The sequence below is a fragment of the Silurus aristotelis genome (genome assembly GCF_946808225.1).
Source record: "Silurus aristotelis genome assembly, chromosome: 14".
In the NCBI taxonomy this organism is placed as follows: Eukaryota; Metazoa; Chordata; class Actinopteri; order Siluriformes; family Siluridae; genus Silurus; species Silurus aristotelis.
The window spans coordinates 12,273,389-12,290,981 of record NC_139587.1 but is presented as its reverse complement, the minus strand read 5'-3'; the positions used below and the strand labels follow the sequence as shown (position 1 = coordinate 12,290,981).

At 36.4% G+C, this 17,593-nt stretch overlaps 1 protein-coding gene and 1 long non-coding RNA gene across 5 annotated transcripts in view; one reads left to right on the top strand and one right to left on the bottom strand.

Annotated features, from left to right (window-relative positions):
* Positions 1–17,010, top strand: part of LOC310736741 — a 311,461-nt gene extending 294,451 nt beyond the window's left edge. The window contains exon 2 of the long non-coding RNA XR_014536645.1: positions 16,864–17,010. This is a non-coding gene — a long non-coding RNA (uncharacterized lncRNA). The remainder of the gene's footprint in view (positions 1–16,863) is intronic.
* The window catches only part of diaph2 (diaphanous-related formin 2), a 322,782-nt gene that overhangs the window by 300,964 nt on the left and 4,225 nt on the right, over positions 1–17,593 (bottom strand). For 3 of the 4 annotated variants that reach the window (XM_083560215.1, XM_083560212.1, XM_083560213.1), the window contains exons 3-4: positions 7,593–7,625; positions 3,727–3,903 (exon numbers count right to left, since the gene is read on the bottom strand). In XM_083560215.1, coding sequence (XP_083416341.1) covers positions 3,727–3,903; positions 7,593–7,625 — 210 coding nt within the window. The remainder of the gene's footprint in view (positions 1–3,726; positions 3,904–7,592; positions 7,626–17,593) is intronic. The other variant, XM_083560214.1, reaches the window with a different exon arrangement.

The window sequence follows — 17,593 nt, the reverse complement described above, 5'->3', positions numbered from 1 at the left end:
TCATTGCGCAATGGAGAGGTAGAAGCTATTAAATGGTTTAGCTTGATAACTGTATATGTTAGTGTTAATATGGTTCTCACACTGGTTCTCTAAACACAGTCCTATTATCTGTTTAGTGTCTATAGGATATTTATGATGTGAGTATGTAAGGTATACAGGAAGTCTTTATCTGGGCTCACACATCTCCGGTTATTATGTCTTCTTACCCAATCAGGAACAGTTTTAGCTCAGGTTCAATCCAGTGTGTGTGTATATATACTTGTCTGTTATCTGCATTAAATTAAAGAAAAAAATATATGCAATTCACTGTACCCCGCAACATCGTATATCTGCTATAAATTGACATTCGGTGCAACCCAGATGAGGATGGGTTTCCTCTTGAGTCTGGTTCCTCTCAAGGTTTCATCCTTATGCTATCTCGGGGAGTTTTTCCTTGCCACAGTCGCCACCGGCTTGCTCATCAGGGAACATATTCACTTTTAAATCACCACATTTTCTGTGTAAAGCTGCTTTGAGACAATGTTCATTGTTAAAAGCGCTCTACAAATAAAAATGAATGGAATTGAATTGAATCATACTGTTACCACAAAGGTTATGGTACACAATCGTGTTAATGGCTGGATGGATATAGATGGAAAAAAGTAGATCCCAAAGATTCATTCTATATATACAGTGACAGAATGGAAAAAAAAAAAACTTCACTGTTGTATAGAGTGAAAAAGTAAAGAAAAGGGAAACATTTATAAAAATAAAATTGCAGTGCATTTGGATATGAATAGTGTACAGTGGGAACGTTTTTATAAAACTAATCCTAGGGTCAAATAAGTGCAAGATAATGCCCCAGCACAGTAATGAGCTGTTGAAATGTCGAAAAAAACACTGTTGCTCCAAATCTTGAATTGCTGTTTGACCAGTATGTCAGGAAGAGAATGCTGTTTATTTTCTGTACGTTTTTGGACTTACAGTCCAGTTTGTAGCGATAAACTCCAAGGAATTAGTAGGCATCAACTAATCAATCTTTACCCATGACGGTAAAAGGGCTCTTCCAACAGTAGCATGAAAAAAGTGGTTATAAAGATGGAATGGAAAGTTTTGTTTAGTTTAGTAGTTTCCACAATTTCGTTGCCCTCACTCGGGAGCAAATGTTTTTTCCTCCACCAATGCACGAATCTGTTTACCTAATTCCCTTTCTGTCCTTCGCTGATGTACCCAACCACACAATCTGGCTTTAATTTAAAGTCTTTGATGAACAGAGTGATAAGAGAAGGGAAGAGCATGGTTCCCTGTGGTGCTCCAGGGTTATTCAGCAGGTGCTCGGACAGGCAGTTTCCAAGTGACACAAACCGATTTTTGTTCGATAAGTCAGTGACACAGAACATGTTACTTCCTGCATTCTTCAAATTTTCTTTGAAGAGAAAATAAACAATGATGTAAAATGTAATTCAGAAATCAAAGTGATTCTCATAGTGGTGGTGGTGTAGGGGTGGTACTGTTCACAAAACACACGGTTCGGTTCGTATCACGGTTTTAAGGTCACGGTTTTCAGTTCTATACGGTTCTTGTTATTTTTTCTTTTAATCTTCAACACTCCAGAATCTTATTAGCTAATAAGCTTATAGCTTATTAGCTTTATTAATCACATTATTGGGACCATCTCTGAGTAAAAGCTAGGTGAGATTTTGATACAGCAAGAGAGAAGACATTGATGATGACATGCTTTTCCTTTATTTGGCAAAAAAAAAAAAAGTGTCGGCGAGAGGGAATATTAAACCGCGGTTCGAGTACATTCACCAGCTGACGAAATCCTTCACACTCATTCACGCTGCACAGTTGCATATCTTTTGCTATAAAACATCCCCAACGCTTTAGTTATGGCTATTGCCCTGTCCGACTTCTCACTGAGAGGCTGTTTAAATGCTGCGGACAGTAGAAGTAGTTTTCTAACCGGCTCTCTCCTGTTTGTGCTTTTCGACACATTGACGTGAAGTCTTCTTAAATGAACTGTTATATTAGAATTGTTGCCATTAGCATATTGAATGCATTTTGCACAATGCTTGTCACACAGTCACAGTTCTATCTACTGTTTTATTTCCGTTGTCATCGTAAGTAACATTAAAAATGTTCCCACACACCGGTTTTGAACGACGCGGGCGCATCCGCCAACTCTGGGCAGCCTTCATTATCTCCTTCACTTGCCATTTCTGCAGCACTCCTTACTCAACTTTTACTGTCTATATGTATGTTCGCGCGAAACTGTCTGAGGCGAAACTGAGCACGGGGCTACATTGCGCATTCGTCGAACCGTGCGACGCACACACAAACCAAACCGAGACAAGTGAACCGAACAGTTCGGGTGTTTTTCCATGTACCGTGCCACTCCTATGGTGGTGTAATCCTGACTGGAATAGACATATAAGGAAAAAGTTTTCTCGTTTACTGAGAAACAGATGAGAGCTAGAGAACAACAAACTGTCAAAATTAGTGTTTATATAGGCAGTCATACATTTTTGATTAACCAACTGAATATTGCTTTATTGACTGATAGAAGTGTACTTGTTTCTCTCAACTGGTCTGTTTACCTTTTTTGGAAAAAAAAATTGTTTTTTTTTCCTTCTAAGATTAATTGTTTGTTTATAATTGATAAATCAAAATGTGCTTTTCTTAAGTCGTTTATAGACATATCAAACGATCAATAATCAACAATTGAGAGATGACAACAACTTGAGCACAGAGACATCTTTTGGCATGACCTGCACATTTTTCCAAAGCTCTCACACTTGTTACTGATCTTAATTAATGTTGCAATTGCTTGATTGTAAATAATTTTTCAACAAGTTTTGCATTTACTAAGTTGACAGGAGATAAGCATAAAGCAGGGATTGAAGGAGTCTGACTATACAGCTACAGTCACATTTTCTATTCTGTTAAGTTGCTTTTATAGGTGTGATTTTTTTTCCATACTTTTCAGGCTCCTTCAAACAGGCATTCTTAGGACTATATATTGAAGAATGTTGACACTTACACATCTAGACCAGACCAGAGTTTATCTTTAAACGGAGTTCAAAGAGCTGACTGGCATTAGCAGTCAGATGTGTGTCTTAGGAAATTTGACTTATTTGCTTCTGTATTGCACATTTTACAAAGTGGCTAAAACATCAACATCCAATAAGATACTGTATATGATATGCTTACACCCTAATGTCCCCACTCTGTCTGTCCATTGTTTATATTCCTATCTTATCTTGTTTCTTTTATGTCTGGTCTTACTAGTTCAACATTGTAGCATTCTATATCTGTCAACATGTCTCAGGATTTGTTGCAATGAAATTTCATGCAACAGAAAGTTACTGCTGCTAACCGGTGAACATAGAGAAATATATGAAGTATTGATTTGAATATGTTAAGTATTTAGGTAAACATTTTTGCAATACAAATAGTTTCTGTTATAATTATAGATTGGAAAATTGAACCATTATAACTTCGTACAGCTAATGGCTAACAGCGAGCATATTTTAAACATTAACAGTAAAATATGTGAAGAGTTTCTGTTTTGCCATGTCACACCAGATCATATAATTAAATTTATCAACAGCAAAGGTAAAAGCATTTAAGCAAAAGAGTTCAAGCAGTACAAATGTATTTATATGATAATACTTTATAATGTGTTGAGGTGTAAATATAGACAACAGTAATGAGAAAAAAAAAACAGATCAAGTTAAAACTTACCATCATCTTTTCAAACAAGTCAACAATCTCTTTTTCAGAAAGGTTCAAGGAACGCTCATCAAAAAGCGGCTGTGGTACAGGTAGTTCAGAATGCGTGGAGTTAGGGTCTGTTGGGTGCTGGATAACAGGCTTCTCCTTCTTTATGCCTTGTTTTCGAAAGCTTGTAATCCTGTCACGCTGTGGGAAAAGTTATATCAAACGTTAACAGAAATCGTGCATCAAAAAGATCATGTTTCTCTTAAAGATAATGGATATATACAAAATACAATGAAAAATTACATGCTACTGAAATCTACACACACCTATACATTTAGTAGGAACACTTGATTACCTGTTTAGTTATTCAATTTGACAATGCTACAAGACCACAATACTGAGAAGACAATACAAGTTTTAAATAAGAATGAGCAAAAAATATGTGATCTTGGTTACCATATGTGGTTTGAAACACACTGTTGATGAGACAGGTCAGGACTGTCTGTCACAAACCACCATGGCACAGTCAGTGAAAACACCCATTTTGATGATTCACATGCATATTAACTTGTGGATCAGATAAAAGGATTGCTAAGCAGATAAAAATCTGTTTTTAATAAAATGTCTAATACATTTTTCAATACAATGCCTACTTAATTTGCATTTAATGTATAATTGCATTAAGTGTATGTTTTTATAAAGAACTTAAGATGCAGACATTGGTAGTGTGGGGATCTGAAGATTTTGAACAATTATCAACATTGTTATATTGTGCTGTTATTAGGAATTTGAGTCAGAGCGAAAATAAAAAAAGAAACTTGTCCTTGTCCAAATCCTTATGGACCTGGCTGTACCTGCATCATTACCATAAAACAAAACAATAGCACATTCATCAACCTTGGCTCGGTTATCACAAGACACTGTTTAATTGGCATAGCAGGAGTACAAATAAAGAGATCAATGCGATTAATGTTCCATGACAACATGGTAGAGCAAAGAATGACTATTAGAGTTAGAAAATAAGGATTAGGAGAAAACTATATGTATTAAGATGTCTTCCAGTAGTTTAGTCTAAGTTAATAAGAAAAAAAAATAAAAAATACATGCACTGTTAGCTTGTCATTTGCAACATGGTTTTGAAAATGATCATGGAAATATGGTTAAAATTATAATGAAATAAATGAGTAAACAAAAAAAAATATATATATATAAAATAAAATTCACAGCACACACATGCAAAAATGAAACTGAAACTGGGAGAGCAAAGACAATCTATCTATCCATCTATCCATCCATCCATCCATCCATCCATCCATCCACTGATCCATCCATTCAAATATACATTCCCCTAAAAGTATTGGACTGGCAAAGTCAATTCTTTGGCTTTTGTTATACACTAAATACATAATGATTATGACAATACATGTTGGGATTCCATCTTTAATTGTTGTTATTTACATGGAGATGGCTTCATGCAATGGTACCTGAGCAAACTATTATTGTCTATTATAATCCCGCATGCTTACTTCAGACTATCATGACTATCAAGGTGCATAGTCTTACTGAACTTTGATGATTGGATCCTGTTACCCTCATACTCTCGGAGTAAAACCATTGAGCAGCACACAGCTGACCCAATGTCACCAGAGGGAAATAAATGCCGGTTTGTAGACTACTCAATTAAAAAAAATCAAACCTTAACCTTATTAAACATGCATTTCAACTCCCATAAAGAAGTCTAAGGGGCCTTCTAAATAAACTAATAAAATAATGTAGTAAAAGCATCAGAGATAAATATTGCAACAAGAAACCTTAGTCAGAAGAAATGCTATGAACCATATTGTTTATAACACCTATATGTACCGTAATTTCCGGACTATTAAGCGCACCCAAATATAAGACGCACCCACTGAATTTTACAAAGATTTTTATTTTAAACATAAATACGCCCCACCTGTCTATAAGCCGCAGGTGCCTATATTGAAACTAATGAACTTTACACAGGCTTCAACTAAAGACGAAATTCCTGTTACACGGCTTGCATCTAAACAGTAGCCTGCTAAGAAATTCACTGTTCACTGTCTTCCTCCTTCCTTTCACAACAATTTCTCTTGGGAGTTTATCTTTTGGCATTGTCGTGCATTTAAAAATCACCATTAGTGGAAGCTTTTCTCCCGATGCCGTGCAGCTCAGAACACAGGTGAAGTGCGTTTTTTCATGCCTGGTTGTTTTCAGCATGACGAATGATTCGCATTTCCTGTTGACAGTCCGAGTAAGCGGCATGTCAAACGTCAGAGGAACATCATCTATATTTATGATTTGGTGCGGCCCGATTTAGTGGGAGCGCGATTTAATAAAGAGTTTCATTGGTTCACCTGAACCCATTCACCAATTTCATTGGTCTAATGTTATGGGGCTCAGTTTTTTGGCTTGAAGCTTGTGAAACCGGGAAAACCCGGGAAAAATCCATAAATTACCCGCTTCATTGTTTAAGCCGCGGGGTTCAAAGTGTGGGAAAAAAGTAGCAGCTTATAGTCCGGAAAAAACGGTAAATATGAGGAAACGGGCAATTAAATTCTGATGTCTCATATTTATATTTTGACCAAACCAAATCTTTTTAGCATGTACAGTAATAAACAAAACAGTTGCCCTTGCCATTCCAATACTATTGGAGGAGACCAATATATATTTGATTGTCCAAAGTAGCTACATTTATCTTTGATAACAGCTTGACAAATGCATGCCATTTTCATATCAGATTCAGAAGGTAGTCGCCTGAAATGGTTTTTAGTTTACAGTCAAATTGTTAAATTATGTCAAATGTTAAATTGGGACATTTCCTGCCATCTTAATGTGCTTTAGACCATCAGTTGTCTTGTGCAGAGGAAGGGTGAGTGGAGAGTTAATATCTCAATTAGTGCTACTATAGCTACAGTACAAATTCATCTTATGGCAAGAAACACCCAGTTAAATAAAAAGAAGAGACAATAATTACTGGAAGAAATTAAGTTCAGTCAATCCAAAAAAATCTCAAGAAATTTAAATGCATCTCCAAATGCAGTTGCCAAAACAATCAAATGCTAAGAAATAGGATATACTTGTATGTAATTTCAGCAATAAAAAAAAAATTTCTAAAAAGAAATACAACTGACTTCTACAAAAGATCTGTCTTATTTTCTCATATTTAGTATTGCTCTTTAATAAAAAAAAAAAGGACTTTTTTCACTTACTCGTATAATAGCATAATCATTAGAATTATAATATAATTACTAAAATAATCATTAGAATTATAATATAATTACTAAAATAATCAATAGCCGCAGCCCTAATTTAGTGGAGACTGTAGGAATCACAGTTAATTTGCAGCAAAAAACAATTACTTTAGAAAAAACAACTGGCAGAAGAGGCTTGCTTGGGCCAATAAAAGCAAGGAATGTATATCTGATTAGTGGAAAACTGTTGCTGAGGGGTCCAAATTAGACATTGTGGTTAGAACTATAAATGTCAGATTTCACTGTCAACAGAATTAATGTGAAAACAATGAAAATAAAGAAAGAACTATGATTAAGGTGTGTCCAAACTTTTGACTGGCAGTGTTGGCTACAAATACATAAATACATACATACATTCATATATATACACAAACATACATACACACAAAATAATGACTATTTAAAAAAGCTTTATTACAGAAAGCTTATTAATTCATATATATATGATATATTGCCTACCAATAACTTTGATTAAGTGGCGAAGGATTAATCAGATAATAAATTGGTCTATGTGCTTTGCTCTCTTCAAATTCCCAGTTTCATATATGCATGATATGAAGATGAAAATCAAATAAAATTAAAGTAAACAAAATTACAAAATCAAAGGTGAAACCTTACCATGTCATCAGCCAATGTTTTAATTTGTATGTTCTGTCGAAGGGAAGGGACAACACAGAAATGAGACCAAAGAATTCACGATCACTTCAATGTGCCAAAAGGGAGTGATCCATTTGACAGACACTGTTAAACTTCTGTTTGTGCTGAACATATCTAATTTTGTTAAGAAAAATAAAATACTACTTTTGTAAATTATATCTTTAAACAATAACTATACATTTCTACATTCTACATACACTATGGAAGTGAACTGATACTTGCTGTTTTATAGTTTTCAGTTTATTCAAATTATTCAAAGTCTTGCATGACAGGGGCACACCCAGACATACATCCGGACACAGCGTATATGCAAATTGTATATTCTATTGGTGGCAAAGTAGTGTCATAGATATTATTTCTGTCAATAAGCCAGGATATCCAGTTTCAATAATGAGCTATGTTCTGTGGATATATTTTGCATCCAACGTTTTTTTTTACAGGTAATCCAGGTTAGTACTTTCAAAGATAATTTCCCAAAACCATACTGAAATTTGAACTGTCTGAAATTTTCCTCTGAGATGATGGGCACTCTAATCCTGAGTTCTACATAGTGTTAGTGTGTTTATAAGATTTTTTTTTTTTTTTATCACTCAATTTAAATTTCACACTCTTGTAATACAGTTTTGAATCTTTAGTTCAATGTGTCCTTCTGATCATGTTTATGTTAAAATATTTAATGAAACATAAAACTGACAGTTTGTTTTCCAAATAAGATAAGTACAAAATCTATATAGTAAAAATAAAAAAAATAAAACATTTTTGTGGCATCATTATGGTGTGAGTACTTACATGTGTTGTATCTCTAAATACTTTGTTTATTTTACTATAAACAAGACAAATATAGAACATTAACCCCAATTATATATTATATATACTTATTTTTTACTTAAAACATTTGCACTTCATCTCACTATCTCATCAAACATTTATTTATATCAGCTACTATAACCCAGCTTTGTTGAAAATCATCCAAATCAGTCTTCGACACTGGATCAATAATCATCACATTTAGATCTGGGCACCCCAAGGATCCATGAAGCATACCATTTTGTCACAGTACAAAAATCTCGCCTCATTAAAAGATCAATTCTCAAACCTGTCCTCAACAAAGTTCATTATATTTTTATTCTGTAATTGGTGTGTGGCAGTGGGCATGTGGCCTAGCAGCATTGTGTGAATGGTGGCAAAGCTGAAGGAATCGAGCAATAAGGATTGCACACCTGTAGGTTATTTAAGTAATCAATTTTCTCTGTTGCAGTGAACAAGAATGACGATAAAGGCAAGCGCTGTGTGTGTGTGTGTGTGTGTGTGAGAAAGAGCAAGAGCTGAGTGCGTGTGCATGTGTGTATATTGTTTAGACGTTGAAAAGAGAAAGTAAACATGAAAGTGTCATTGTGTAACAACAAAGATGGATAAAAATCCAATGGTATGTTTTGGTGTTAGGTTAATGGTATACAGTATGTTAACATATCATCCAAAATGTAAACGGTATCTAAGCTTTAAATTAATACAGACTGCAATATAACAGTCTAGAAATCCATATTACTAGCAAAGCACTGGCTGTGAGCAAAATCTAAACTTTCATTTATAGTATATTATAGTATATATTTATTTATAAAATAGTTGCTAAACCTCCCTTAATCACAGCTCCTCATCAGTTCTTGCCTGGAAATTACAAAACAGTGGTCTGCCCTCTGGGCTGTATCTGTATTAATGTTTACCTCCTTCCTGTGTTTAAAATTGTTTCACAACAGCCAGCGCAAAGGACCTTAAATGTGCCTGGCCCTGAAACAGGATGCATGAGCTCACAACTAAGGAAGTGAGAAAGAATGTCGAAATGACATCAGCGCACTCATTTCACCAACACAGAAATGGACAAAGCTGAAAAACCTTTTTAAATCTTTGTTTAAATGAAGGCATGTAAAGCACTGACTTTGGAAACTATTTCCAGCGATGTTAAATAAATGCCTCTTGACAGAAAACTAATATCTCAATAACTACATAATTATCTTCAATTACAAACAAGTTTTTAAAACTGTTTTACATTAGGATTAGATTATGTACAGCAGCTGCCATAAATGTCCCTGTATCTGAGCTGTTACTGCAGGAACCAAAACAAACGATTCCCCAAAATAGGGAAGATTACTCTTTGCAATCCTTAAAAAATTGTGGTGCCAGTATATAGCTGAGGTAAAACTTTTTTACACCTCTTATATTCTTTATTTCATAATTCTATATTAATTTTATGTGGTTAATAAATTAGTTATATTTTTGCTATCATAAGAAATTATAAAAAAAAAAAATTATAATAGAGAAGGAGGCACTGTCTTTAGGAGACACTTTAATTAACCATACCAGATTTTCAGTTTGCCAATATTTTGTTAAAATTTGTTGAGAATGCCTTTAAATAACACATTTTATAAATTCTTGGAGCTGCCTTTCACACGTTTTTTGACCATTCATTATCTTGATTTAGCATTTATAAAATATAATCATTCCTTATAATTCAATTTATTTTTTGAAGTGCACAAGTTCCTTCTCCAACACATTATCTAACAGGTTGATGCCACACCAATGCTCCACTATAAACAATGATTTTCAGAGTAAAAAGATCTCAAATTTTACTCATACACAAATTTATTGGTACCCCTAGAAAAGAAATAAAGCTAACTGGAGTATAGTGATGTTTCACACTGTTTTTGTTCAATTTTAATTAAACATATATTGATAAGTCACAATTATTCTGAGACAATGTCCTTTGGACAGGTAAGAAAAAAAGCCTCTTTTTGAGAGGCTGGGCATTCACAGACAAAATATTGTAAGCTTTTAAAGAAAAGAGTATGAAACCTACTCCGAACCATGAAGGAGGCTAAATTATGATTTGTGGCTGCATTTCTGTGTCTGGCATGGGAAGCCATAAATATGTGAAGGACACAGTAATCTCTGGACTTCCAAGCCATTTTAGAACAAATACTGCCCAAAAGAAATATCCTGTGCTATCTCAGTCACAGATCATGGGTCCTCCACCAGGGGATAATGATCTAAAAGATAGAGCTAACAACTTTGAACTATTCTAAAGTTAGCCTTCTATGAGCCCAATATGAAATCTATAACATGCAGTTGAAACACGCTGTCTAAAAAGGCACAATTCTAACATGAGATAGCTGAAGAAATTTACTCATTATGATATGCGGAAGTCTTACTGAGAGCTGCAGAAATCATTTGTTTGCAGTTATTGCCTCTAAAGGTAATCGATAAACTTTTATTACACATGAAATCAATACCAATGAATGGCAATAATTTTTTTTTGTCCATTTCAAATTATTTCAGAGAACCTGTAGAGATTACTTTTCATAGAGGGGTACCAACAAATTTGTCCATTTCTATATAACAATGGGGGTCTTTCTCCTAGTGTCCTTGCTGCTGATTATCAGTAGCCAATGTCTGTCAGCCAATGTTTGTCAGTTGAAAAAAACGTTGCTGCTAAAAGTTATTACATCAATCACTAGACATTCTAAATAACTTAAGACCCGAATGCTCTTTCTGAATACAAGTAAAAAGAATAACTTATTTTATGAAAGTATAACAATGCATTTAATAATACACTACTGAAGTTATTGAATAGTTGCATTTCTGCACCAACATACCAAGATTCCCTTTATTTACATATATCATATCATATAACTGAAAGAACTATCAACAAATAAATAAATGACAGAGGAAATACATGTAATTATGCCAAAGGTTCAATAATCAGAACTTATTTCCAAAACAATGTCAGCCAAAGATATCTGAAATTAAAGTATCTCACAAAATTAAGTGCACTCCTCACATTTCAACAACTATTTTAGTTTCTTCTCAAAGGGACTTAAACTATAGAAATTAAACTTGAATAATCAATGTGCAACTAGTACAGCAGTATAGATTTACTGTCCTCTGAAAATAACTCAACATACAGCTATTATTGTCAAAATAGCCGACAACAAAAGTGAGTGCACCTAAGTGATAACAGCTGTATGTTGTTTTACCATTCAAAGACACATGTTCTATTCATCATGTTCATGATTTTGTCTGTTTGGCAGGACCATACAAATCTGTGTATCTTATATATCGTATTAGAGCTGGAAAAATGTGGTGCTCTGAGTACAACTGGATGTTCAACACGGCCAACAAGACTCTCCGAGGATTTGATCATTAGAATTGTAGCTCTCCACAAAGGTGGCCCAGGCTATAAGAATAATAGACACATAAACCAATATAGACCAAAATAAACAGACACATAAGTGCTGCCAGCATTGCTTAAGAGGTTGTAGAAGCAAGAGGTCCGCTTGTCATTGATCAGACTATACACCTCACACTGCAAAAAGCCGGTTTGTATGGCCATTGTCCCAGAAGAAAGCCTTTTCTGAGGCTGGCTCACAAGAAAGCCTGCAAACAGTTTGCTGAAGAAAACCTGTCCAAGAGCTCGAATTACTGGAACTATGTCATGTGGTCTGAGACTAAGATAAACTTGTTTGTGTGACAACACCCTGGTGAGAAGTACCAAGAAAATTGTGTCTTGCCTAAAGTCAAGCACGGTGGTGGTATCGTTAGGTCATGTCCCTAAATCCCTCAAGTTAGCAGTTATTAAGCCCCTCATTAAAAAACCTAATCTGGATCCAAGCACGCTATCGAATTACAGACCAATTTCAAATCTCCCATTTATGTCTAAGATTTTAGAAAAGATTGTCGCTGCCCAGTTATGTAACCACTTGCAGGAGAACAATATCTTTGAAGAGTTTCAGTCAGGTTTTAGGCCCCATCATAGCACAGAAACTGCTCTAGTTAAAATCACTAACGACCTGTTGTTAGCTTCAGACCAAGGCTACATCTCCCTATTAGTTTTACTAGATCTTAGTGCTGCGTTCGACACTATAGATCATGATCTTCTCCTCGATCGCTTACAGAATTACATTGGTATTCAGGGACAGGCATTAAGCTGGTTTAAATCCTACCTGTCCAATCGTTACCATTTCGTAGATTTAAATGGAGAGCTATCCAGGATAATGCTAGTAAATTATGGCGTGCCACAAGGGTCAGTTCTAGGACCCCTGCTTTTTACAATATACATGCTTCCATTAGGAAATATTATTAGAAGGCATGGAATTAGCTTCCATTGTTATGCTGATGATACCCAGCTATATATTTCATCCAAACCAGGCGATACAGCTCAATTAGCTCGCATAACTGAGTGTGTTGAAGAAATAAGAGATTGGATGACCCATAACTTTCTGCTATTAAATTCTGATAAAACGGAGATTTTGCTCATCGGCCCAAAAAATAGTACACAGAAGCTCCAGCATCTCAGCCTGAATTTAGACGGTTGTTCTGTAACTACTAGTTCAACGGTAAAAGACCTGGGAGTTATTTTAGACAGCAACTTATCTTTCAAAAATCACATCAATCAAGTTACAAAAACAGCCTTCTTTCACCTTAGAAATATTTCTAAGCTAAGAAATATGTTATCTATATCTGATGCAGAGAAGCTCGTCCATGCGTTTATGACCTCTAGAATAGACTACTGTAATGCATTACTAGGTGGATGTCCTGCATCATTAATAAACAAGCTTCAGTTAGTTCAGAATGCCGCAGCAAGAGTTCTTACTAGGTCAAGAAAATACGATCATATAACCCCAATCTTATCGTCCCTACATTGGCTTCCTATTAAGTTTCGAATAGACTACAAACTACTGCTACTCACTTATAAAGCACTAAATGGTTTGGCTCCCATGTATCTATCCAGTCTTTTAACACGCTACAATCCGTCACGCTCCCTGAGATCTCAAAACTCTGGGCTTCTAGTAGTTCCTAGAATAGCAAAGTCCACTAAAGGCGGTAGAGCATTTTCACATTTAGCTCCTAAACTCTGGAATAGTCTTCCTGACAGTGTTCGGGGTTCAGATACACTCTCCCAGTTTAAGTGTAGATTAAAAACATATATTTTTAGCAAAGCCTACACATAACACACATCACACACATCACATCACAACCTTGTGCTCCAGAATATATGATTACATGCACATTATCAACTTGTGCTGTTAATATCATGAACAGCAGCTACGCTAATTCCTCTCCACTGCTTCTCTTTCTCTCCCCATCCCGAGGCATCCTGAGGTTTGGCCAGCTCCAGTCACGTCCCACCTCGTGAAGATTATGGACCTATGGATGATCATGGAGAAGTAGATGCCGAGTGTTTAAAGGCCCTGGCATGGAGAAGCTGATGCTGGATCTATGATGATCACAAATTGTTCTGTATTGTTGAAAGATTTATGACCAAACTCTTGATGTCACCCATATGAGGATGGGTTCCCCTTTGAGTCTGGTTCCTCTCAAGGTTTCTTCCTCATATCATCTAAGGGAGTTTTTCCTTGCCACTGTCGCCACGGCTTGCTCATCAGGGACAAACGCACACCATTCACCTTCACTGTTGTTTTCTGTAAAGCTGCTTTGAGACAATGTCTGTTGTGAAAAGCGCTATACAAATAAACTTGACTTGACTTGACTTGGTAGCATCATGGTCTGGGGCTGTATGAGTGCTGCTTATACTGGGGAGTTGCGGTTCATTGAGGGAAACATGGTTTCAAACATGTACTGTGACATTCTGAGGCAGAACCCTTCCTTCAGAAACTGGGCCAAATGGCAGTTTTCCAACATAACAACTCCAAACACACTGTCAAGATGGCATCTGCCTTGCTGAAAAAGCTGAAAGTGATTGAGTGGCCAAGTATGTCTCCAGACCTAAACCCTATTGAGTACCTGTAGGCCATCCTCAATCGGAAGGTGAAGAAGCGCCATGTGTCTAACATCCAGCAGCTCTGTGATGCCATTATAGAGAAGTTAAAGAGGATGGTGGTCTAGTGGTTAGGATGCGGCACTCTCACCGCTGCGGCCCGGGTTCGATCCCCGGTCAGGGAACCAACCCCAGCCACTCTTAGTGCCTGTCCCAAGCCCGGATAAATGGGGAGGGTTGCGTTAGGAAGGGCATCCAGCGTAAAAACATGTGCCAAATCAAACATGCGGATGATCCGCTGTGGCGACCCCGTTTTTGTTTAAGAGGATCCCAGCAAAAACCTGTGCAGCTCTGGTGAATTCCATGCCCCTTAGGATTGAGGCAGTGCTAGATAATAGTGCTTACACAAAATGTTGACACTTTGGACACGTTGTTTGACATGTTAACCTAGGTTGTACTCACTTTTGTTGCCAGTAATTTTAACAATAATAGTTGCATGTTGAGTTATTTTCAGAGAACAGTAAATCTGTTCTGCTATTCAAGCTGCGCATTGACTACTCTAAACTCTACAATATATCCAAGTTTCATTTCTATAGTATTGTCTCTTGAGAAGATATACTAAAATTGTTGCTGAAATATGAGGAGTGTACTCAAGTTTTGTAAGATACTGTACATGATTATATAGCAGTTTTTAAAAAAAAAAGAAAAAACATTTTCATGTGAGCATAAGCAATACGTAATAAGAAGCTCCTGAGTGTAAGGGTGATTTTATTGGGGGATACATATTAAATATTCTTGCCTCCCAGTGCTTTCATTGTACACAAAGTAGATATCTTGCTGTTGTAATTTACAATGCTCAAGCTTCAATAATGTGCTAATCTTTTCGTTAAAGATTTTTATCACATAAATAAAAGTTGCATACCCAGTGTGATCTCTGCTATCTGCACTATACTTTGCTATATACTTTGAGGCCTACATGTTTGGTTAACCATCAGAATTTAAGGAAGATTGTATATTGGGAAGAAGAAAAACACTATAATGTTATGCTTATGGTATTTTGTTGGGTAAATTATTTGTCAAGAAAGGCCAAACCACTGACAGAAAAATAAAATGAGTTACAGTGCCTTGCGAAAATATTCGGCCCCCTTGAACTTTGCGACCTTTTGCCACATTTCAGGCTTCAAACATAAAGATATAAAACTGTAATTTTTTGTGAAGAATCAACAACAAGTGGGACACAATCATGAAGTGGAACAAAATTTATTGGATATCTCAAACTTTTAACAAATAAAAAACTGAAAAATTGGGCGTGCAAAATTATTCAGCCCCTTTACTTTCAGTGCAGCAAACTCTCTCCAGAAGTTCAGTGAGGATCTCTGAATGATCCAATGTTGACCTAAATGACTAATGATAAATAGAATCCACCTGTGTGTAATCAAGTCTCCGTATAAATGCACCTGCACTGTGATAGTCTCAGAGGTCCGTTTAAAGCGCAGAGAGCATCATGAAGAACAAGGAACACACCAGGCAGGTCCGAGATACTGTTGAGGAGAAGTTTAAAGCCGGATTTGGATACAAAAAAAGATTTCCCAAGCTTTAAACATCCCAAGGAGCACTGTGCAAGCGATAATATTAAAATAGAAGGAGTATCAGACCACTGCAAATCTACCAAGACCTGGCCGTCCCTCTAAACTTTCAGCTCATACAAGGAGAAGACTGATCAGAGATGCAGCCAAGAGGCCCAGGATCACTCTGGATGAACTGCAGAGATCTACAGCTGAGGTGGGAGTCTCTGTCCATAGGACAACAATCAGTCGTATACTGCACAAATCTGGCCTTTATGGAAGAGTGGCAAGAAGAAAGCCATTTCTTAAAGATATCCATAAAAAGTGTCGTTTAAAATTTGCCACAAACCACCTGGGAGACACACCAAACATGTGGAAGAAGGTGCTCTGGTCAGATGAAACCAAAATCGAACTTTTTGGCAACAATGCAAAACGTTATGTTTGCCGTAAAAGCAACACAGCTCATCACCCTGAACACACCATCCCCACTGTTAAACATGGTGGTGGCAGCATCATGGTTTGGGCCTGCTTTTCTCAGCAGGGACAGGGAAGATGGTTAAAATTGATGGGAAGATGGATGGAGCCAAATACAGGACCATTCTGAAAGAAAACCTGATGGAGTCTGCAAAAGACCTGAGACTGGGACGGAGATTTGTCTTCCAACAAGACAATGATCCAAAACATAAAGCAAAATCTACAATGGAATGGTTCACAAATAAACATATCCAGGTGTTAGAATGGCCAAGTCAAAGTCCACACCTGAATCCAATCGAGAATCTGTGGAAAGAACTGAAAACTGCTGTTCACAAATGCTCTCCATCCAACCTCACTGAGCTCGAGCTGTTTTGCAGGGAGGAATAGGCAAAGATTTCAGTCTCTCGATGTGCAAAACTAATAGAAACATACCCCAAGCGACTTACAGCTGTAATCGCAGCAAAAGGTGGCGCTACAAAGTATTAACTTAAGGGGGCTGAATAATTTTGCACGCCCAGTTTTTTATTTGTTAAAAATGTTTGAGATATCCAATAAATTTCGTTCCACTTCATGATTGTGTCCCACTTGTTGTTGATTCTTCACAAAAAATTACAGTTTTATATCTTTGTGTTTGAAGCCTGAAATGTGGCAAAAGGTCGCAAAGTTCAAGGGGGCCGAATATATTTTTGCAAGGCACTCTCTGAGGAACACCAGATTGCACTACACCAACCTTAGACTTGCAATCACCCATTACAACAAACTGCTTACTGTCAGAAAGGTAGGACTTAAACCACCCCAATGCAGATTAAGAAACCCCAAAGACAGTTTTTAAGCGGTTGATCAAAATTGCGTGATCTATAGTGTCAAAAGCAGCACTGCGATCAAGAAGAATCAATATAGATAGACAGCTGGAAGCAGAAGCCATTAACAAGTCATTAGTGACCTTAACTAACGCCATTTTAGTGCTGTGAAGTTTACGGGAACCAAACTGAAGTGGCTCAAAAAGATCATTAGTAGAGAGATGCGAAAGTAGTTGAGAAGCCACTGTTTGTTCAAAAATTTTGGCGAGGAATAAAAGATTAGAGATGGGACAAAAATTGTTCGGATTATCAAAGTTCATCAAAGTTCATCATAACACTGCCCTCCTTTCCTAT